Source organism: Nelusetta ayraudi, unplaced genomic scaffold (genome assembly GCF_046127955.1).
Source record: "Nelusetta ayraudi isolate G7.1 ecotype Tasmania unplaced genomic scaffold, CSIRO-AGI_Nayr_v1 ptg000011l, whole genome shotgun sequence".
Classification (NCBI taxonomy): Eukaryota; Metazoa; Chordata; class Actinopteri; order Tetraodontiformes; family Monacanthidae; genus Nelusetta; species Nelusetta ayraudi.
The window spans coordinates 15,819,633-15,843,301 of NW_027466061.1; the positions used below are offsets into that span (position 1 = coordinate 15,819,633).

The 23,669-nt window shown below is 45.6% G+C and overlaps 1 protein-coding gene across 2 annotated transcripts in view; it reads left to right on the plus strand.

Moving 5' to 3' along the window:
- Positions 1 to 21,490, plus strand: part of pbx1a (pre-B-cell leukemia homeobox 1a) — a 46,734-nt gene extending 25,244 nt beyond the window's left edge. The window contains exons 3-9 of one of the 2 annotated variants that reach the window (XM_076021417.1): positions 10,328 to 10,572; positions 11,839 to 12,029; positions 12,632 to 12,767; positions 13,528 to 13,687; positions 14,976 to 15,088; positions 16,285 to 16,374; positions 19,386 to 21,490. In XM_076021417.1, coding sequence (XP_075877532.1) covers positions 10,328 to 10,572; positions 11,839 to 12,029; positions 12,632 to 12,767; positions 13,528 to 13,687; positions 14,976 to 15,088; positions 16,285 to 16,374; positions 19,386 to 19,478 — 1,028 coding nt within the window. In that variant the 3' untranslated portion in view covers positions 19,479 to 21,490. The remainder of the gene's footprint in view (positions 1 to 10,327; positions 10,573 to 11,838; positions 12,030 to 12,631; positions 12,768 to 13,527; positions 13,688 to 14,975; positions 15,089 to 16,284; positions 16,375 to 19,385) is intronic. The other variant, XM_076021418.1, reaches the window with a different exon arrangement.
- The last annotated feature ends 2,179 nt before the right edge of the window (positions 21,491 to 23,669 follow it).

Sequence of the window (23,669 nt, forward strand, 5' to 3'; positions counted from 1 at the left end):
GCTTTAGGGACTCTGACCAAGCTGTCACCTTCTATGTGCTTTGTGTGAAAGCTTGCAGCGTTGGCAGATGACAGTTTCTTTATCACCTTTTCAGCGTCGTCACGCTGACCCGGGTCAGCTCTGCATTGATTTGTGACCCGGTTGGGTCAGCTTGTGCTTTTGCAATAGTCAAACGCGTCTAGCAGGAGACGCGTCAGACGCCGCTTGACTGATCAGCCTGACATTTGTTCCGCCGTGATACATGTTATTTAAATAGGATAAATGTGTGTCTGGCACGTGCTGCTGTCTGCATACTAGAAGGGGGCTCTCCATTACGCACAGCAGCACTGTCTTTATTTCTCAGGATCAAGCTGCAGCTTTTAGGGCAGAAAATGCTCTTTTCATGTCCCAAAGGGTGACTAGATATGCTTTTCATGTAAATGACGTCTAGCACTTGCGTGCCGGTGTTTTGCATTTGCGCATTAATTCTACAGCTTTAAATTTAACTGGAGGCAAAACGACACATTCCTGTCAAAAACACCCTTCTCTTTCCCTCCCCCCTCCTCTGCCTTTAGTCCCACTCTACTCAGGACACACAGACACACATTCTAGCGCTGATTGACAGCAGGAGCTCCAGCTGACCCAGTGTTTGACTGCAGTGGGACCATCCCACTGGCTGGCATAGTGCGACCAGGCTCTCTCAGCTCTCTCTTTGGCTGCTTGGACCTCTGGCCCTGCTTTAAACCCTCTCCGCCTTTGTTTCTCTCCTCCCCTCTCTCTCTGTCTTTCTGCCCCACAGCCGTGTTCACTGTTACAGCACTAAACCTTTGTCCCGAGCTGAACCTGATATACGCACTCGCATTCATTCAACTCTCATACTTTCATGGGCTTTTCGCCAGCCATCATCAGAAATATAATTTTATTGATATCAGAGCAACCTGATCTTAAACCAGACTCTGTGTGCTGAGAAATTGTGCGATAAATTCTTTTGAATCATATCTGTCTTAAAACGGCTGATCAGCTATTTCAAGCTTTTTGTGTTATTTTATGAGCCTGATCTCTGTTTGCCAGGAAAAGAAAATATGAGAAAACTGGCAAACACTAATTGCATTACATTGTGACGTATGGATTTGGGTATTAAAAATACCTTGACTTGTGTCTCTATAGTCTTGCCTCCGCGGAGGTTGAAAGGAGCTCTTAACAAAGATATCCCACTAAGACGTATCCCTGTAGCGCATGAGCCGGAGCTGGTCTTATTAATAAACAGCGATCCTTCACATTGTTCCGCTCTCCTGACTGCAAGGGGGCGAGCAGAGTGGCGCTGCAGGCTTTGGAGCGCCGGGGCCTCTGCGCAACAGTAAAATCCTCGCAGGGATTTCCACAGTTGTGACAGCATCCAAACAAAGCGCGCAGTCAGCGGAAAAAACAAAAGAGGAACAGGCCGAGTTTGGCCTTGATGGGAAGCTCCCTGATAAATGCAGGAGGCACTGTGTCTCCTGACAGAGCACATCCCTCAAGTGTTTTAATATTAATGAGCCCATCAAACATTCGGACGGCGTCGCATCACCTCCCGGACGCTGTGCTGCAACTTTTGCTCTGAAGTTCTGACTTTGATCACCACCCTGCAGATGTGGAAGCGGTTTTTGTTTTGTTTTGTCCATAGCTTATTAGATCTCAAAAAAAAAAAAAAAATTTGCACAAACAAACTGTTTTTTCTTTTTTAAATGATTTCGCTTCTTTTTTTTAAATTTCGCCATCCCCATCTCTGCTTTTGGGTCCCTTTCTCTCAGTCCGCAAACAGCTAATAGCAGTGAACAGATTCAGCTGGATGCTAACAATGACAAAAAAAACCAGAAGAAATGCCAAGCGTAACTAGCTCACACTTGTATGTTATGTTGTATTATGGTTTTACTCATCGCTTGACATTATCCACAAAGTGGTGGTGGTGGTCGTGTTTATATCGGCAATAGACTTGATTGCTCAGTAGAGATTTAGCGATGGCTTCAGGCAGTCGAAAACATGCTCGGAGTCACTTTGTGTGTGTATGTGTGCACATGTGTTGCGCAGCTACAGCAGCAAGTGGTGAAATGATTTCTCCTTTAATGGTCACATTAAAACACAAACTATTCTTTGTGACGGTCTGTCTGCTTGCCAAAATATTTGGAACATTGTCAAACTGTCATCTATATCTATAACTTAGCTTTATGTTTTATGAAAAAAACACAGTTCGACAGACACATGTCTGTTAGACTTCCTGTCTGACCTGATCCCACTTTGTTCTGGTGAAGTTGTAGTTAAGACTAATTCATGTGTCTCATTGAGGACGAACCCAAACAGAAAAAACAGTTTGCCAATGTTTTTTGCTGCCCTAAAATGACCAATTAATTTGTGTTATCTGAAATCATCTCTGACTGTTTGGAGCTTTATCACATGTCAAAGCCTTCATCCTTGCAGCTCGGCTTTCAATGCCGAGAGCGTCACGTCGGCGGGACGCACCATGTTGTCTGCACGCAGCTATTTTTAGCTTCCTGCGCGGCTCGTCATGGGACAACAATGTTGGCCTCTGTACTTGTGGGAGTATGATCTGAACTTGTGGAAGGCTGCGCGGCTGTCACATGCTGTTTGAGGGACGTTCAAGTGTCTGCCTGTTTGTTTGTTTGACCACCGTGACTCCACCACCAAAAGCAACGGAGGTGAAGCTGGAAACATCACCAAAGCAGCTCCCGAACAAGCAGCCGAGAATAAGACAAGAATGACATTTATCAGGGCCGACACGTCCGCTCAATTTATTTATTCTTCTCCCTATGGAAAGGTATTTACTTACGTGGACGTATACCTGCACTTCCTCGCCGAGGATGGTAGCTATATTTAGGAAAGACAATAGGATCAGGTCTATTTGCAGAAGAGGCATTGGCATATGGCTAACATTATTATCATGCCATTCAATGCACTCAGTGACCACTTGTGCTCAATGGAGAGGAGCATCGTCATCATGGAAGATATTGCTCCCAGAGGAGACGCAGTGCATCATGGGATAATTTAAGTAAGCACTCAGTATCTTTTTTAATAGTAGAGTTAAGCAGCGACCGAGCGACCCATGTGACTCCAAAGGGACCCGGTCATAATAATAACAACAATAATGAAGCCGCAGCACTTCTGCGTCTTTCTGGGTTTTGTCTCGCCCGCCGCTTGTGTGTAATTTTGTCGCCGCCCAGAGAGACAAACTGAAAGCCAGGGTTCGCTCAGCGGCGATACTTTGAAAAGTGCATGTTTCCGACGTTGCCGGGTGACGGCGGGCACAGCGGAGCAGAACGGGAAACAATATTGTCTGTGAGCAGCCATATGGTGGGTGTCCTTGTGCGCTTCGCTTAGGGGGGTCTTTCTCAGACAAAGTCATTTTCCAAAGAGATGAAGCCCTCGTCTCGTAGCCTTTGGTGCTCATCAGCCCCGTCATTCACCTCTGAGATCACCAGGAGGCCCGGAGCGGCGAGCGAAACACACCCGCACGTCCGAAGGCGCGACCTGCGCAACCTGGTGCTCGCGTGCGCTCCTCTCTCTCCCCGCGTTGCCCCGTTCCTCTCGGCCAGCTCCGTGCCTCCAGATGTGGCTTAATTTACTGCGACTCTGCTAATTGCTGTAATTAAGGATTAATTACTGTTAATTACCTTCGCATAAACTCATCACCAGTCAAAGAGCGGAGCCTTATGAAATGTGCCATGCACAGGAACACACACCTCGGGGACCGCAGGGGAGGATTTGGTGGCCGGACCTCTTGTTTCACCGCTTGTCCCGGTGCGAAGGGAGGCCGTGTCGGGCAAGAGTCGGGGCAAGATGCTCGCTGTCATGGACCATCTCCTCCTTGGCTCCGTGAGACACCTCCCCACCAATTGTTGCCTGGGACGGCAACCATGACGCTGGCTGTCACTTGATGGCAGGCTGCCATTTATTTTCGGGGAATCAGGTGATAAATGCGACGCATCAAGGAAGTCTTGCAGCAACCGGGGGAGAGTTTGAGCGCTTCGACAGCATATGGGCTAAATAGCGTAATGCTAATTGTCCCTGAAGGTTGTCGAGTGTTGAGGATGCGCATTTAATGTTATCAAACATGTTCCAACCAGCGAGTTAAGACAGCGCATTGTCGGTACTGACTTGACGTTTTATAGAATAAAGGGTTGTGAATAAAGTTGCTGAGAATTTGTTGCAGAGAGAAAAACGCTGCAGTGTCACAGCGTGCGTCAAGGATCAAGGTGGTTGACAGCTGGTTGATCTTGACGTTGTCTTCTTTCTTCCCCATTTTGTTTCCTCACTCAATGTCAAAGCAAAAATGTCCATAAAAAGAGGGAGGGAAAAAAAAAACTCTGCTCAGACTGTATCCCAATGTTCTTTTGACCTGATAATTTTGCATTTTATCGTTGTAGTTTTTTTATTTTTATTTTTGAATCCCCAGTCCCATACTCTTGTCCCCATAGAGATGTCTTTGTCTCGCTGCTTGTAGGCCGACGTGCACGAGCTTGTGACTCCTCAGCTATTCAGGCGCCGGAGCGGCTTCCAGCGCCGCCTGGAGCGCTGGAAAATGCACGGGGCTGAGCGTGATTTCCATTCAGTCAAGACGATGTATATTTTAAGACACCTTTAGAAGAAATGACAGCCGGGAGGCGGGGGGGAGGGGGTTGGGGAGGTGGGGGGGGCTAATGTATCGCCTATTTTTTTGAATAATGAATTATTTTAATGAAGGCTTTTAAACGGGAGTGCTGCTCGTTGGTGGCGGGGCGGTGCTCTGGATGGTCGCTGGCTGCCTCATTATCAGGCCAGCCACCCCCCCACCCCCGCCCAACCCCCTCCCTACACCCCCCAGGCCTCAAACTGGCCTGCTTAAGCCTCAGATGATGACGATAATTACCGTTATTAGGAGTAGCTGCGGGGGGAACTTGTTCTGAAAAACACCAAGCAGAGTTCTTGCCTCGCCCGCCTGCCGCCTTCGCCGCCGCCGCGGCTGCTGCACGAGGAGCTGCCCAGTGCCACTGAAGGAAGCCAGGGAGGGAGGAGAGGCCGAGGAGGAGGAGGGGGAGAGGGGAGGAAGGGGAGAGGGAGAGAGAAAGGAGGGGAGCGGCCACCAAATCCGCCTAATGTGACGCCTGTCAGCTCTTCTCCCACCAGCTGTCACCTCCCAAATGCACTGGGGTTCATTTTTTTAATTGACACCTCGCTTTCCCATTCCATTTCTATTTTTCGCCTTTCATTCTCCCTCCGTGGCTCGGGTGGTCCGCGTCCCCGCGTCGCAGAGCCCTGCCCTCCTGTATTTCTTTGGTTCCCCCCTACCACCACCACCACCACCACTCTTCTCTCCCCCCACTCCGTGTCCTTGGCGCGCCCCCTCCCCCCTCCGAGCGGGCGGTGTCTGATACAAAACGCCGTCTCGGCCCCCTCTTTCTGCACATGATACTGGAGATACCTGATGAGACATAAAGCTGTTTTAGAGGTGCTTTATGACTGTGCCCTTGTGTGCCGTGGCTGTACGGCTTCCCATTATCTGCTGATGGAGGGAACATTTTTGGGCCTGAAAATGTCCCCTCCAACCCTCTGAGATCGCGGATTGGACCACAAATCTAGATTTCAGCCCACAGATTTCAAGGCAGGTTAAATGACACCATGTGTGCCATACATTGATGCGTCTTTGGGAGAAAAAAACACTGTTTGATGAGAGATGTTTTGGTTTTTTTTGATTGAGACCCAGATGCTGCTCAGTCGAGATCATTCCAATCTGCAAACTCTACATTATTTAACATCATTCTGATGCACTGTTCACCATAGTAGCAATGACTTGCTTATGACCCCTGGCTTCCACTAGATGAGACAGAGTATGAAATATGGCCCAATTTAATAATTAGCTTATTATTACTGGTGATCTAGTCTGTCTGTCTCTATGTCTGTCTGTTCATCTGTCGGTCTGTCTTATCATTGCTAAAGGAATTTTTATTGTAGACAATCTTTTTGGTCATCGACAAAATGGTGATATTTGCTACCTTTGTCGTTGCATTTAAGAATTATGTTTATTGTTATTTATCCTACTTCATATAATGGAAATAGTTTGCATTGCATTCTCCTTACCTTCCTTCTATTTACCAATTTTACAAATGAAATCACATCGACGTCGACTCCTCACCTTCGCTGAAGTGCAGCAGCGAGCGCCCCCAAATTTTGCAGGTGCGCAAATAGAAATATCAGTTCTGGAGTTGAGGAAGGCGTGGAAGAGGGAACTTTATTTGCAGAGATACACATCAGCCTGTCAGCATCTCACAGAGGTATCACCAGTGGAAAGAACATTCTGTTCCGTCAATGGATAAATATACACTGCACATCTAGTTTAAGCAGATTTGATTATAAATGTCTTAAAGCAGAGAAATTGTCTTAATTATGCCGCATTCATGGGATGCAGTTCTTTTCAACTGTTGCCATGAGGAATTAATATTACCTAGGAAACCACTTAACTTCCTTTATTAATTCAGAGAAGGATACGGCGCAACACAATATCTTTTTTGGTCTCCCTAGTTATTCTAATTGGTCAGCGCTGTGCCTTCTCTCCACAGCGGGGGTCAGTATGAAATAAGTAACGCTGCGGCATCTCGGGGAGACTGCGCTCACTGGGCTCCAATGAGATGCAGATGGGATCAGGATACTGAACTCTTTGAAGGAGCCGGGAGGAGAGGATTTGTATTAGTGATACTTGTCATGTCTGCTGTAAATCACACTGCTTTTTTTTTTCCGGTTCCTGGGTTGTTGTTGTTGTTTTGTCTCAGAATGCCGTGTGGCAGGGATGAATGGTGGTGATGTTACATTATCATGTGGCTGTCGCTTTCACTACTGCTGACTGGTCTGTGACAGGCCCACACATGCGCACGTACACACACAGGCAGCATCACACGCACAAACGCACACGTACGCACGCCCACACACACACACACACACACACACACACGGTTGTGTCAGAAGCAGGCCTGATTTATTAACTGCTGAAACTCTAGATGACGTGTGCTCACACAATCAATAGAGAGCACAGCCACTGCCTGCCCCTCTGTGAGGTCATGTGACGTGCACTGGCTCTGCAGAGACACACACACACACACACAAACACGTATACATATATATATATATATATATACACATATATATATATATATATATATGTGTATATATATATATATATATATATATATATGTAATACACACACACACACACGTACACACGCTACAGTGCTGTGCAGTGTATTGCATTACTGTATTATGGGAAATGGATCCAGTCCAGCGTCGGCTGTTATCTGCCAGTCAGAGGCAGAGAGGCTGAACTTTCATCATGGCTGTCAGGGACATCGCCGCTGCCTTGTTTGACCGTAAATCTTCCTAATTGTGACAGAATACTTCAACATCATTAATTAAACATGTTTTCATTTTAAAGCACTCGCAGGGCGCCGCGCTGGGCGTTCAGGGTAGCCTGCCAGTGTGCAAAGCTGTATATTTTTCCAGCGCGCCCTCGTTGAAGTGCTTACCGTCGTGCATGCATGTTTGCATTGTGTGCGTGCGTGCGTGCGTGCGTGCGTGCGTGCGTGCGTGCGTGCGTGCGTGCGTGCGTGCGTGCGTGCGTGCGTGCGTGCGTGCGCTCGGCCCCCAATTCTTCGCCGTGTGAGTGGGTGGCTTAATCGTCATGTTTATTTACGCTCCTGTTGTCTGCAAACAGCAGGCAGTGTGCTGATGGGTCGGCGCCAGCTCTTAAGGAAGCAATACAGCGGAAATTAATTTTGTCAATAACCAGGACAAAGGCTTATTCTTAGAATTTTATTCATTATTCAGGAGGCGGCCCCGGGAATTGTGGATGATGCGCTCTATGCTGCCGCCGTCCCTGGGAGTTTAGTGGCCCACATCTTGGGGAGGAATTACACAAGAGTTTGCATGGAAGGGGGAGGAGAGGAAGAAGGACGAAGGGTGGGAGGAAGCGACAGAGAGGGGAATTGCGTCCTCTCATTGTTCAATTAAGTCTGTCGGTAATGATCAAGATTAGATGATGGCCATCTTCCTTTTATAGATACTAATCTGTGACTGTCCATGGAAAGAAGACAATCAGCGAGGGCTGGAGCTCCCTTTTGTTCCCACGATAGACGACAAAAGTGTGCGTTTAAGGCGCCGCTCGCCTGTGATGTATTGCAATGGAGGGCACCCCCCTCTGTCAGGTGATTATGGTAATGTATGGCACATGGTTGCATAGTTCACGCAGAGCCCTCTGACTGGCATCGAGGTCTAATCGATTTCATTGCTATTACTGAACAGATATAAATAAGGCCAACGCTGTGGTTAGGGGTAATTACGCCGCAGCAAAGTGAATTGTTTGATTTCCCTTATTAATTGTATTTATTTAATCCATTTCATGCCCTTAGTTGTGCACTCCGGGACTTGGCGGGAATGAATAAATCACTCTCAGCCTCATTAGACTCTCCCTATGCTTGGGACGGGCTGCTGTTTTTGTCACGATTCAATTGGCGAGCGTTTATAATTTGGCGAGCCGCATGAGGGATATCCACATGCTCGTCTAAACTAAAGGCGCTTGTTTGCCCGCACAACACACATGCACACACACGCACACACACACACACACACACACACACACACACAGCACATGCGTGCATGCATCTGCACCCGATCTGAACTCCTGACCTTTTCCAGCCGTCTGATAGCCATTGACATTTGCCTCTTGAGCTGAGCTTGCTCACGTGCTGGAGCTGATGGGAATGGATGATGTTATTGTTGAAGGAGAAAAAGAGAGAGTATTGGGGTTGAGTGTATGGTGTGTGGGGGGGGGGCAGGTAGACAAGCCACCACCCTCCCCTCCACAATGCGGCCCAAGGAATCCATCTGGACCCCCCCCCCCTCTCTCTCCTGCTCAGCAGCAAAGGTCACAGGGCGACTCAGCCTCACATGCTCATTACTGACGAGCCGCTGCCGCCGCAGATCTGTCATTTACCTTCCGTGTCCAGAGCCATCATGGAAGAGATGTTTTTTCAGGATGCGGCATTAGATCCCCCCCTCACACTCTCACCCCCTAAAAAATTGATAGATGCTTGGATTAAAGTGTGGATGAAAAATGCCGTGGTGCCGCGGCTTCCGTCTTTGTCCTTGAAGACGGCGACGGGAAGCAGGGCTGCACCTGCTCGACCGCTTTCAGCGCCTCTTCAGAGAGGAGCCACACGCCGCTCGCTGCTTTACCGAGGGAGCCTTCTGGTGGCAGAAAAAGGCAGGGCACATATCCGAGCAGCACTTGAACACCTGCTCTGGGTTATGAAGAATTGTTTTCGCAATAGCCTGCCGCTGGTTTCGTGCAGGATTTTCACTTCGCGTGGTCGAGAACGCGTTCGTCCGCACGTCTGCCGGGCCGATTGTTATGCGTGCATCGTCTGTGCGTGTCAGTCTGAGCGGAACCCGTCCGTCTTATGTCTGCCTCTCTGTCTGAGCTCGCCAGGATAGCCCAGGGTCAGCTGAGAACCGGGGGCCTGTAGGTGTGCAGGGAGGTGCAGGTTGAAACGTGCGCCGACAGACCTCGGTCACCGTGGAATTGTGACCATAACTGCGGTTCAGGATGTGAAAATCACCAAATTGATTTTTAATTTTTTTATGCTTTATATTTCTTTTTTGCCTATTTTTCCCCGTTTGTCTGATAACTTGTTTTGACTCAATTTCCATAATCCAAACAGTTAACTGTCTTAAACTGAAAGAGCCAGTGTGTAGGATTCATCAACATCTAATAGTTAAAAAAACATTAACCATTGGACCAGCTGTGATGTCAGGGTGAAGTAAAGTGTATCTACTCTTCATATAGATAGAAATGCTTATTTCTTGTGGTCCAAGTGCCAGTAAACCCTTTAAAATGTTACTTATCGGGCCTTTTTTATTTCAAATAACTTTTTTTTTGCAATCACTTATTGCTATTTCATTGGAAGCATGAATCACTCATATTATTCTTTTTACTATTTTGCTCAAATTACTCGCAATTCAAAATGAGAGCTGTTTTAGCGTTTCTGTCTATGAGTCATAAAAGCTGCAACCCCTCAGTGGCTGGCAGCTTGGCTGGGCCATAAAACTATAATTTTATTGATTCTGGATATAATTCTGTGTAAAAATAAATCAATAAATAACAAAGCCTTCCAGCAGAGTTCATCTTTCATTGATCTCCTTATGTTCCTGCTTAATTTCTGGCCGGTGGTGCTGTTCACACTCAGAAACAAACAAACTCGGAACATGGGTTCCAGACAGAACAGCTTGGTGTGGCTCTCCTCACGTCCTTTTCCTCTCCCGTCCTCCACAGTGCTCAGTATCCGTGGCGCCCAGGAGGAGGAGCCGCCGGATCCCCAGCTGATGCGGCTGGACAACATGCTGCTAGCGGAGGGCGTGGCTGGGCCGGAGAAAGGGGGCGGGTCTGCGGCCGCCGCCGCCGCTGCGGCAGCCACCGGCGGCATTGGCGCCGACAACTCGGCGGAGCACTCGGACTACCGGGCCAAGCTGACGCAGATACGACAGATTTATCACACGGAGCTGGAGAAGTACGAGCAGGTGAGGACGAGAAGGAGGAGGAAGAGGAGGAAGACTGTTGTTCATCACAAAGTCTATTTTTATTCCCAGTCATTTAGCCCACTTCCTCTTGTGTACCAATGTGAAACATTTCCATGGAACAGAAAGGAACACATTTTTAATTCTCAGCATTTAATTTTCCATAGCGAGTGGATCCACTTCTTAAAGGAGGCATCCACACAAAAAAATATTAAATATTAAATATTACGCACTGGTCCTCTAAAGTGCAGAGTTTGCACCGCCCTATACGACACACGCTAAGTATCTTTTGAAGGTAAAAATAAATGGAGCTCGTTTTTTGTCTTGGTCTTTTTTAGCATCTCAGGTTTTTATTTTCTTGCATAAAGAATTTGCTCCATCTGGGAGCGTAACTAGGAGCAAGTTGATCGAGATGATGGATTCTTTTCTTTTTTCTCTCTCTCTTAACTTGCCACGTCGCTCTTGAAATCTCGCTCTCAGAGGTCAAGGCGTGACGAGCCGCGCTTTCAGAGGAGTTATCTCCAGCAGGCTCGCAGCCATTATATCAGTCACACATCAGCTCTTTCCCAAAGACTGTAACGTCTTGTCATTCTCCGCAAAAGTCAAAGCGCTCTGGGTTTGTCATCTTCTCCCGGGAAGCTGGTCGTCGCCGACTGTCACTGTCAATACACACCTGAGCATTTTTGTGTCACTGCGCAGTACGTGCGCACTTCGCGCTCGTTTGAGTGAGCACTGTCTGTCGCACGCGTGTGTGTGTGTGAGCGGAGCGGCTGCTCGGTGCGTCACTTTGACTGACGTAACCCTGGTGTTGACAAGCAACAGACACCTTGACTCTGAATGCAGTCATATCCAGTGACTGATTCAGACGCGGGCTACGACGAGGTAGACTGAGAGACGGAGTGAATAGAGAGGGTGGCAGTTTAAACCTCCAGAACGTTAGCGGGACTGAAAGCCTGCTGTCATTTTAGATTCCTCGTCACTCGTCACCTTCTCCCGCCCGTTGACGACAGTCTCTTTAATATTCCGAGCAGCCGTCACCTCAATCGTACGTCCACGCTGCCACTTTTTGCGCTTGGCGTGACACACCTCGCCGCGTCTGCGGCTTTTTTAATTCCGGCAGCTCTTATTACCCCCTGCGCGGCCGCTGAGGAGGGTGTGAGGGCAAAAGCTCCAGCCGCCTCTGGAGTCCAGTTTCTCGCCTCTTCCTGCCGCCTGGAGGCGGGATGCTTATTCCTTCCTGATGAACCCCCCGTCTGTCTGTGCATCCAGGCGTGCAACGAGTTCACCACCCATGTGATGAACCTGCTGAGGGAGCAGTCTCGAACACGACCCATCTCGCCCAAAGAGATTGAGCGCATGGTCAGCATCATCCACCGCAAGTTCAGCTCCATCCAGATGCAGCTGAAGCAGAGCACCTGCGAGGCCGTCATGATCCTGCGCTCGCGCTTCCTTGATGCCCGGTAGGATCTGTTCCTAGAAAACATCTGCTATTGCTACTACTTTACTCTGCTTTGCTTTGCATTGTTTTACCATCAATCAAAAATATTTAGTAGTATTTTTTTAAATGCATTGTGTAGCTTTTTATTGATTTGAAGGTCTCTTAACACTTTATTCAGATTTCACTTTGTCAGTGTTTTCAACTAGAATTAAACATATCTGGTGTGGTCGGGCGTCATCCAGTACATGTATGATAAAAGACTAGCTTCAGGAAATCTGCTCTTTGTGATGTCACAGAGAGCACCGATACCCCTGCCAGGTATGTTTTAGTTGCACCCTCTGAGACAACCTCATAGCTGCCTTGTTTTTGTCTCCTTTTTGAACATGCGGAAGCTCAAACTGAGTCAATTTTAACAGGAAACCTGTAAGCAGGCTGTAAACAGAGGGCTAAACATGCTGTTTTTGGTAGAAAACAGTTTTCTTGGATAATTAAAAGACTCTGTTCACAATTCTCTTCACAATTTTGAAATGGTTAAAACAAGCAAACTGCCAGTTCATACAAGGCCTCACAGAGTTGCCCTCATGTTTCTAAGCAGTCTGTGTCCATCTTCACCTGTGCATGCAGGCGGAAGAGGAGGAACTTCAACAAGCAAGCGACAGAGATCCTAAACGAGTACTTTTACTCGCACCTCAGCAACCCCTACCCCAGCGAGGAGGCCAAAGAGGAGCTGGCCAAGAAGTGCAGCATCACAGTGTCACAGGTAACAAGAACGAACAGAGCTGTCCGCTAGCATAACGTGGCTAATCGTGCTAATCAGGAGTGATGAAGAGTGAGCCCAGTCCTCAGCAAGGCCCTGCAGGACTGGAGTTTCTTGAGCATTAAGGTTCAGGAAGCCTTTAACTGTGAGGAATGAATGAAGTCGATGCTTAATATTGATCGTGGCTCAGGTAAATGTGACTAAAGACGTTTCCCAAAAAACGCTGATGGTGCTTTATAAACCAGAGGTGAAGGCTGCAGTCTGACTTCTGGTGTCATGCGCTAAGCTTAGTTTTTAATATATGTATTAAAATGCTTCTTTTTTTTTAAATTATTTATAAGTTTCAGTAGTTTGATCCAAGAGACTCTTCTCATATTTACTGCTTTTCCTCATATTAAGGGAGTGAATATTAAAACACGAGGATGAGTTGTCAGCAGGCAGGCGTATAGAAGCTGAGATGAACACTAGATGCAAGCATATAAAGTGCTGGGAGCGAGCGGTGGGTAGAAAAAAAAGGGCAGTGGTGTTAATCTCTGTCAGTCAGGGCTGTGGAAAAGTAGGTGTTTACATTTATCTGGCAGCCAAATTAATTTCATGTGGCAGGAGCAGATGGAAGCTGAACATTGGCCAATGAAACTCGTGTTTTTTTCTCTATATGACCATGAAAAACCCACATCATTGGCATCCTCATAAATTCACACATTCATGAGAACGCGTCGGGGACCTTCAGTTATACATACATACCTCTGACTTTGGTTCCCAGGTATCAAACTGGTTCGGCAACAAGAGAATCCGATACAAGAAAAACATCGGCAAGTTCCAAGAGGAAGCCAACATGTATGCGGCGAGGACTGCGGTCAACGCAACCAGCGTGTCGGCTCACGGCAGCCAGGCCAACTCCCCGTCTACTCCCAACTCGGCAGGTGGGGAAAAGCACACAAATCACACATCATCACCGCCTGTCATGGTTCAGTGGGAACATTTTTTCCAACCAAGTTGGAAGATTTTTTTTAAGACTCCAGAGGGCCAATGATTGACTTTTTCATCATAAATGGCATCGGGTGATAAAGATAAATTCAATAAATAAAGACAGTGTGAAATTTGTGCGACCTCATATCGATGCTAAATGCTGCTGCTAAGCACAGTACTATATATACATTTTTTGTTTGTTTGTTAGTTTGTTTATTTATTTATTTATTTTTTTGCTAAAATTACTTTTTACAGTTTTCACACTTTCTGCACCTAAAAATCAGGCAAATTCATTGAGATACTTGCAACATATATTCATGTAATATATGCTTATGTAAGTGTTCAGTAATTTTATCTTTTTTCCTTTAGTAATGTTACTCGGGGATTTTTTTTTTTTTTTTGTATTTTACATTACTCATGTACAGTTTTCTTTGTTTCTTATTTCTTACATTTAAATTTTACCGAACACAATTATTTGGGAATCTTACAAATTCAAGTCAAGTGTTCCTTTACATCAGGCAATACTTTTATTACTGTCGACAGGTACCGACACAAAAAAAACTCTGACTAAAGAACAAAGTCTCCAGACTAACACAAGGCCCTTCTGAAGCGTGTCGCACCTTTTCTGCTCTTGTTCCACTCTTCCTTCCTTTCTCTCCCTCCCTTTGTTATTGACCTCTTGGTCTCGTTAATTTTTTCCTGCCTCTTGTCCGGTTGACCTTGTGCATGCCATTAAGCTGCTGGGAGGGCAAGCCGAGTCTTTTGTCATATAGAGACTTCGCCGCTGTATTGGATTAGGACCGGGTGTTGAAATCAAGTTACGGCCATGGTCTCTTTACATCTGGGGAGCTGGGGTCCATTAAAGGACGGCGACGATTCTTTGGGTCTTCCTGCAGATCAATTACTCGCTTCCTTAATGAAACACTAGCAGTACGGGCGCATAGCTATAGCATCATCCATAAGGCTTGTTTAAACTAGACTTAAACAGTTTTACGATGATTATCTGTCTCTCAGTTCTGGTCGGCTGATTTTTCCTTTGGAATTATGCCTTGGTTGTACTTTGCTGCCGCAGCGGAATAAAAAGAAAAAAGCCTTCTCCGGTGATGCCCTTTTGAAACTAACCCGCCTGACGCACTTTTGCTTCGTGCATGTGGACATTTTAACTCTCTGTTTCCCTCCATTTTTCTCCCTCTCTCTTCCTCCCCTGCGCCCTCTCTTCTTCTGCCTCTGTGTTCTCCTCAGGTTCTGCTGGCTCTTTTAACATGTCAAACTCCGGAGACTTGTTCATGAGTGTGCAGTCCCTCAATGGGGACTCGTACCAAGGGGGGCAGGTTGGGGCCAACATACAATCCCAGGTAGGCGCCTCATTAAACCCACATGAGTGAAACCATTTTCATGTTAAAGAAAACTTATATCTATCTATGTGTTTATATATATGTATATATATATACATATATATATATATATATATACATATATACATTAAAAAAAAGTTGTTCACCTACTGGTTACTGGGGGTGTTTGCGTGAGGCCTGCAACAACTTGACCTCGGCAGTCAAGCGGAGGTTACACTTTGCCCGGGGCCCCACATTAATGTGGACGCTATTGTCAGAGCGCTGTTGAGTAGACGACGGCAGACAGTTTTGGAAACGGTGCAACACTCATCAGCACTCCTGACAAGAGTTCACATAGCCACTGGTGCACTGTGGCTCCCTGACCTTGCCCCAGTGGACAGTGATGACCAGCACAGTCTTTTCCAAGTGTTGCAACTCTCACCGTGGATTGAGGAGCCACGGGCCCGCGGCGCGAGGCCACATCCTCATTTGCTTTGAGTTGCTTTCAGCGTCATTTCTCTGTCGCTCCGGAACCCCTTTTCTGTTCAGATTAGCTGTGCAAATGCTTTGCGCTGCGCTTGAACAGGCATTTGTCAGAAGAAGGTGTTGAGTTGGGGGTCGGCTTGAAGTTAGTTTAACTTGTGCTCTTTGGAAGCGGTCGCTGTTCTGCACGCAGTAAGTGCTGGCTCGCAGAATTGCAATATCACAAGACGGAAGGGTCAGGAGAAAAAGTAAAGATTTCTGCAGATTTGTTATCAAATCCACAAGGAATTTGTGTTGCAATGCATAACTCTGTCAAAAGCTGAAGTCGTGCAAAAAAAAAAGGTTTTGTGCTCCCTTCTGCACATGCTCTGTACTGTTGAGGCGAAAACTAGATGTCTCAGCAAGATAATTCCTATTGCCTCACAGTTAGACCAAACACAAGAATAGTGTTTCTTAGTAACAATAAACAATAAATACTCAATTTTCATTTTGCATTGAGGAAGAATAAGTGTAAATAAATAAATGCTGCTTCTTGTGCGTCTCCACCCTTTTGTGTCACACATTATCAAGCTCACAATGGCAACAGAAATCGCGGCAGCGCGCTGTTTGTAACCTTCTCCTGTTTACGCCACCCTTTCACTATCTGACTGACCTTTCTTTACGCGTGGCTCGCTTTGTTATCCCCAGCTTTTGTCTGACCATTCCTTTTGTCTGCGTGTCCCCCGCCGTTCCAGGTGGATACCCTTCGCCATGTTATCAGCCAGACCGGAGGATACAGTGACAGCCTCGCGGCCAGCCAGATGTACAGTCCACAGGGCATCAACGTAAGACCTGTAAACAATCTCCCTCTGTCCTTCTCCGCGTTGCCTTTTTTTTTACGCTGTACACCGATTCTCCGTGAGCCAGGATGTGTGAAATTCCGTGCCTTTCCACGCGCATGCCGGGATGCCACTTAGCAGAGATCGCAGCGGTCGGGCTGTTGTCCAGCTGGTCGCCCTCCCTCTGCTCCTCTCATGCCCCGGGTGGCAGACAATGAGGCAGCTACCGGGCCGAGGAGCTGGACACGCTCCTGGTCTGTCGTGGGACATTATCGTTAGCCAGACACCTGCAGACGACAGGAACAAGGACACAGGTGTCGCCCTCCCTGCCTCCCCTAACGCAGCAGCTCGCTCGCTCACCACAGGACAGGTCGTACCTCACACTCGACTGACTTTACATGGACAAAAAAGAAAAAGTTTGCGGCTGCTAATTCTTAAAATAATTCTTTAACTTGCCGTAGCTGTCGGAGGCTGCGCCAGTGGTCCAGGTCTCCCTGCCGGGGCCGGCCAGGACGGGGCAGCCAAGACTGGAGGCAGCGCGTTAGCATGTACATCTGTAGCGACAGGCCACGCGGGGCTGAGCAGAATCAATACGACAGTCGCGGGGACAGAAAGAGCGGAGCTTTGGGCTAACAGTCCAAGCACATTGGCCAGATCATTCATCCCCAGGAACAGTGGCACTGACAGCTGGGCCTGCGACACCCAGCATGCAAAAATAGGAGCACGCAGCCGCTGCATACACCATGGTGTAGGACTTGCGAAAAAATATTGATGGGAAATTCAGGGAAAAAAAGTTTGAACTGGCTGTATTAATGGTGAGTTTAAGCTCATATCCATTTTTCTTAAAGGTGTGAAAGCAGTATTTCTGCAAGACTCTCCTGTGTTTTTGATCCACACACACATACACAGGCATACACACACACTCACACAAACATGCATGCATACGCACACACACACACACACACACACACACACACACACACACACACACACATGCAGCATACGTTCCAGGATAACAGCTGCTTCAGCAGATGGACCTGTACTGCCAGCTTTGTTTTGTTTTTTCAGGAAGAACTACTATTTTACATTTTTTCAGAGATCTGTTTATTTATGAATAAAATATTTATTCATATATAAATAAAGTAAGGCAAACCTTTCAGATGTGGATCCCCTCTAAATTCCAAATATTGTGGAATGTCTATCATTCTGCAAAATTTTAATACATTATTAAAAAAAAAAAAAAAATCCAATCAAGAAAGAAACTAGTAGCAGGAAATGTGCCTGAGAATCAGTCTAAATGAAGAATGCTTAGAAGAATATATTTATTATGTTGATCAGAATGAGACTAGCAAATATGTTCCTTTTTTTGATATCGGCGCACTGAACTCTCACGCTTCAACTCTCCTCATTTATCCTCAAACTGCAATTACAACCCCCAAATTGCTGGTGGGCGTCGCCTCTCTCGGCCTGAAATGTGTTTTTTTTCTCTTTCTCTCCATCTTCTTCTTCCTTTTTTGTCTCCCCTCCCTCCCCCAAGATGACAGACAGTCTTTACTGGAAATAACAGGGTTCGGAAATAAGAGGCTGCCACAGCAATGTTCCCAGCTCTCACTAATAGCGTGGAAATTGCAATTAATGTCCTAAATGGTCTTTAGCCAACCATTTATTAAGATCGGAGAAGACCTCCCTTAAGAGGAGCTGTTTTTTATTGTGATAATATATTCTTTTGTAAACCATCTTCGGGGTGTATTTGGAGACAAACGAGAGGTCTGCGCTCTGTTTCATCGTCTCTCTTTGACTCACATTGTGTCAGTCGGGTGAAGAGAAAATGAGGCAAGTGGAGCAATAACACTTTTGCTGAGGAGCCCTTTAAAGTGTGAACAAACTAAGAGAGCTTGCACGTGAATAGGACTATTTAATTATGTTTTTGGAACACAGCACTTCCACATGAAAGAAATACTATGACTCTACTTTCCTAACATTAAAAATTCATTGACACCAAAGAACATCATAACTGTTGAAATAACTTGCTTGCTGCCATTTAATCATTTATATTGAAAATTAAAGGGTCAGATCTGGCAGAAAATGAAGTGAAGAGAAGTGAAAAATGAAATGTGTAGCTTTAGGTTGTATAAAGTTTCTTAACACAAAAAAACTGTTGTGTTTTTGTTCACTAATATGAAATTTAAGAGCAGGTCCACTTGTATTGTGCCTCTGTGCATCGACAGTGCTGCCCTGAGTCCCTTCAGAGAAAACAGGGATGAACATTAACATTGTCTATTTCATGAAACTAAATCTTACACACGGAACCTTTAAAAGACCCAGTGCATAAGATTTACAAGAATGCTTTGTGAAAAACAGACTACAAAGAGCAATGTTAGTGACATAGTAACCGCAGTGTTTCTCTTCACTTAAAAGTAAAACATTTGTATTTACTTAGCAGCAGGTTTCTCTTGCTGGGTTGCCAAGGCTGCAAAATAAAACAATCAAGAAAGACTTCACACGTCTCTGTAAATGTGTGATTATAATCTGCTGTGTAATTTGGGAATAAAACTAGAGTGAAATCTCACATGTTCTTAACCACAAAAAGACAAACAAGCATCGGCCAAACGATGCTGCTGCAGCAGAGCTCAAGCTTGATGTACATATCTATGCATGAGGCAAACTTGCACCAAAAGTGGCTCCAACTTGCTGTGACAGCCACTCTAGACCCTCCACAGGCTTTTGAAGGCGAGTGGCTCTGTCGCTGGCTGCCAGCATGGGATGCTAGTGAGGGTGTATTTGTGAACCCATTTGGTGCTTTTGGGAGCATTTTCAGAAGCAGGGACAACACAATGTGCATGTAATACTAATTTGATTTGATCTTGAATATGAATATAAAAGAAAACCGTGTAGCAAGTTATGTTTTTATGGTTTGGTAGGTTTGTTTTTTTGGGCAGTAAGGAAAAAAAGTGTTGAATACGTGAGAATACGTGTTCAAACCGTGAGGCTAACTGTTGCTCCTCTTCTCCACGCAGACAAATGGCGGATGGCAGGATGCTCCCACCCCTTCATCAGTGACATCGCCCACAGAAGGACCCGGGAGCGTTCATTCGGATACTTCCAACTGAATATATCCATCTCTGCGCCTCACCTCCAAACATAAACATAAACCTGGACTGATGTTGCTATTCACAGTATTTAAGGAATTCCCTGTCCCACAGTTTTGAGAGGTACTGTGAAATCTTAGACTAAAAAAAAAAAAAAAGAAAAAGAAATTTCTTCTGCTTACAACATTTGGGATACAAACTAAAATTTTCACAATGAAAATCCAAACAGTCGATGGACATTTGTACAGATTTCATGTTCTATTCAGAGGCCTGGGGTTTCACTCACTATGTTTTCATGTCATGAGGATGAAATGATATGCTGAATAAAATCTAATAATTGGTTCTAATTGAAAATACTTCATTCTACCTCTCAGCCACTTAAAAAAGAAGAAAGCTGTCAGTGAATATTATTTGTTTTGTATTCAAGGAGAAAAAAAAATGAAAATTTTGTTTTTCGCAAGCAAGAGGCACATCTTCTTACTTACATTTCGTTGTCTCTCACCTATTCTATGGTACGCCATTTAGACTTAAATATTGCTCCGTTGTTTACAATGTGTGCTTGATGGAAAAAAAAAATCTACGTATGTTTATCCCCCCCCCTCTGTTTCGGACAAATCAGAACAGAGTAACGTCAGGAGATCTTACCTCCAAGGTAAACCTGTGAAGTTTGTCATCTGTAAAACCATAAATAAATACTTGTCATCCAGTCTGACAAGCTTGAAATCATTCATTGAGATGGAGGATATATATTGATTTTTAGAGAGCAATTATTCATCTCTCAGTAGGTTTTGGTTCTGCAGTACGTTGGCTCAGTGACAGTCAAACAAATGTCAGATAACTGACGCAATAAGGAAACCAGATCATTTTTACCCCCCTTGTATATCTTTGTCGAAGGGGGAAAACTTGTTATTTTTACATTAATTCTTTGTGATACTTGATGATGTTTTTTTTTTCTCTCTCAACCACCGCAAGAAAAACATTTTTGTTTTGTTTTTTTGTCGATGCCAAAATGCTGACGTAACCAAAACAAAGCTGTCAAGAGAAAGTGTGCCATCAAGGAGTCAGTCAGAATATATTGTTTCATGGTATACATTCAGTATTCTGTGTTGTTCTTCTCATTTAAAATCACCCTCTTCTGTATTTTTCTTTCCACCCCCCTCCCCCTCTGGTGCTATAATGAAGTTAGCCGTGCCGCACCGTCCAGAGAGAAACATGGGCAGAAACATCACTTTCTGCAGAGAAGAAAGTTTGTCAAGAACGCCTGTAACCGAGTTTATCAGTACATGAACCACAATCCACTTAGACAGGGAAGTCATTAACTTAATAGGGTTTTGCTTGCTTACACAGTGGATTCCTTGGCCCTGACTCTCCAGCGCAGGTCCAGAGATGCTTCTCGTCACCGTGAAGGAGGCATCTGAATGTACCTGAGCTGCTGCGCTGCTCCAGCGAGGGCACTTTAATGTACAGATGACGTTACCTTCTGTATTCCTGATGCTTCGTGACCCCTTTTGGGGCGGGGGGGCGTTGATTTCCATATTTACATAAAATCCATCCAAGTCAGTGTGTTCATGGGCTGGTGCTGCACCAGTTACACCCAGGACTGGCACCAAAACAAATGCAGACATTTGATTTCATGCTCGTCTCAGTACTATCAAAATGATTTTTTTTTAATCATTCCGTATCAAACGAGCATTGTAAATGTTAACCATTAAGCACTAAAGAAGGGACGAGTCATTATGTCAAATAATGTGCAGTCTGACATGTTTATAGACAATTTTTATGTTGTGTGGCTTATTTGTTTTTTGTATTTTGTTATTTTTCTAAGGTATGCTTAATGTAGACTCTTACGTTTTCTATTTCTGTTCTCTTTTGTCAGTTTTTCTTCCTCCCTGTTCTCGTGATTTAGCTCATGAACTTTCAACATGTGTTAATGTGCACCATTGTGCTTGACTTGCTTTGTTGGAAAAGGGTTTTCAACACATTAAAAAAAAAATGACATGTCTGTACCTTCCATTGTGGAGTTCATGAGAGAAAAGACTCTTTCTTTATCAAAGAATTACGTTTAGTCACCAGTTGCACAGAGGATTTTGTTGTTTTGGCCAAGATTTTAAGATACAAGTGTACATGCACTCAGAATAAAAGACCAAAACCCAGTAAACTGAACTGTCTCTGAGAGCAGAAAAGTCAGAGGTCGCCGAAATGCAGCTTTGTCTGTGTTGTGAGTGTGATTGCACTGCTGTTTTTGTCTGAGTTGTTCAGACATGTAGCAACACTTGTTGTAATCGGTTAAAGTTGGAGGTTACAACAGACACCTTTGCATGTATAATTGAATAGACCGTTGAAATTGTTTTGTTTTTTTAATTTGCCTCAACATGTTTAAGTAGATTGTTCCCTCAGTTTTATCTCAAAAATGAAGTATTGTCCCTTGCCAGCCCTATAAATTGCAGCTGATTGCATTTTGCTTTTCTTTTGCGGGAGGGGGCGGTCAACCGACCCAAAGTGTTTTTGTTTTGACCCACAGATGGACACTATACTTGTTCCGTGAGTGCTTACAACAGCGGTAAGGTGTATGCACAACTGATTTGAAACAAGCTGCACGTTCATGATCGCAAATACCTTTCGACAGCATCAGAGGCCGTCTGTATCAGGATTTGTTTGGACAAAGACAAGGAAAGAGAGATATATCCAATATGCCGTATTTAGGTCATCTTACAGTCAGCTTTTGACATCAAATATGGTCAGCGTAGCAGGAGAGGGCCGACGTCCTTGCGGAGGTCTCCCCTTCACGTACTCTAAACTGCAGCGCTGACACTATGTGGCCGGACAGTTGCATGTCTGACAGGATTACTCTCATGGCGCTGGAATATTCATAATTGGCCAAACAACAGAGGCGAGGGCTATGCGCGAGGAGTTGGCTGTGGAGTCTGCAGACGGTCACAGGCCTTGACTGTTGAGCGAGTGTGAAATGCCAAAGCCAGACTGCTCTGCTGAGCCTGGAGGGCAGCGAAGGAGCCGCCTGCTCTCACCAACACACAGGGCATCAAAAACAATCTGACATGAAGACTTCATCCCCCACTTAAAAAAAAGGGGGGACAAGCCAACCCCCCCACCCCCCCCCACACACACACCCCCGCCACACACACACACACACACACACACACACACACACACACACACACACACACACTCACGCACGCACACACACACACACACACCCTTCCTGGCTCCTGCTTTTGATTGTCTCCACATCAAAGCAGGCTGCACTGTCAAGCAAAAACATGTTCTGCATTAAGTTCTGCAGGGAATAATAACTGTTTTCCCCACATTTTTGCGGGATTTTGTCATGGGGGCGTTGTTTTTTACACCTCCCTGTTCCTCGGGAGTGTCGACAGCGCGCAGGCTGATTGAAATCTAATGTTGCCGTTGACATCTGCCTCCCCAGCTGTCACTGTGTACCGCTGTTTATAATTACAGCTGCATGCTGAGGAAGAGAGCGGGTGGGTGGCCCAGACACCTTGTCCCCCTCCCTCTCGTGGGGACGCCGCTCTAATATGCAGTGACACGCCAGCCTGGACCCTGCAGCTGCGCATCGACAGACTGACCACACGGACGGTGTGTGTGTGTGTGTGTGTGTGTGTGTGTGTGTGTGTGTGTGTGTGTGTGTGTGAACGCACTCTTTTACGCACTTTCAGCCCGAGGCCGCGTCACATCGTGTCCAAGACATTGGATGTGGTGTTGGTGCTTCATTAAGTTGCAAAGTTATGATATCGGGCAGAGGATTTTTTTGTTGTTGTTGTTCTTGCTGCTGAATAATGAGTGGTATCTGAGAGGGGTTCTAATCATAGACGGCAACGTCGCGGAATGAAACAAAATGATTCAAATCGGAAGACGTTTGTCAAAAGCCCTAAAGTACCCTCCTCTTTCCACTAGATGGCAGTGCTAATATACTGTATCTCATGCACATAGACTATGTCAGTGCTTGAGAAAAAATTGAGAAGCACTGCTCTATAGAGGAACATTCAAGCTGAATTATTGCATACAAAGTTAGTTATTTAAACATTATCATAATGTCTCAAAAAATTACCTATTTCATTAACTAGTATAAGTCAGCAAATGAGTGCCTTAACTGATGGATTATTGAACTGTTTAATACTTTTAATGAAGAACTTGACACAATTCTTGTGGTTTCTGGAAGTCAGGGTTAAAGCACCT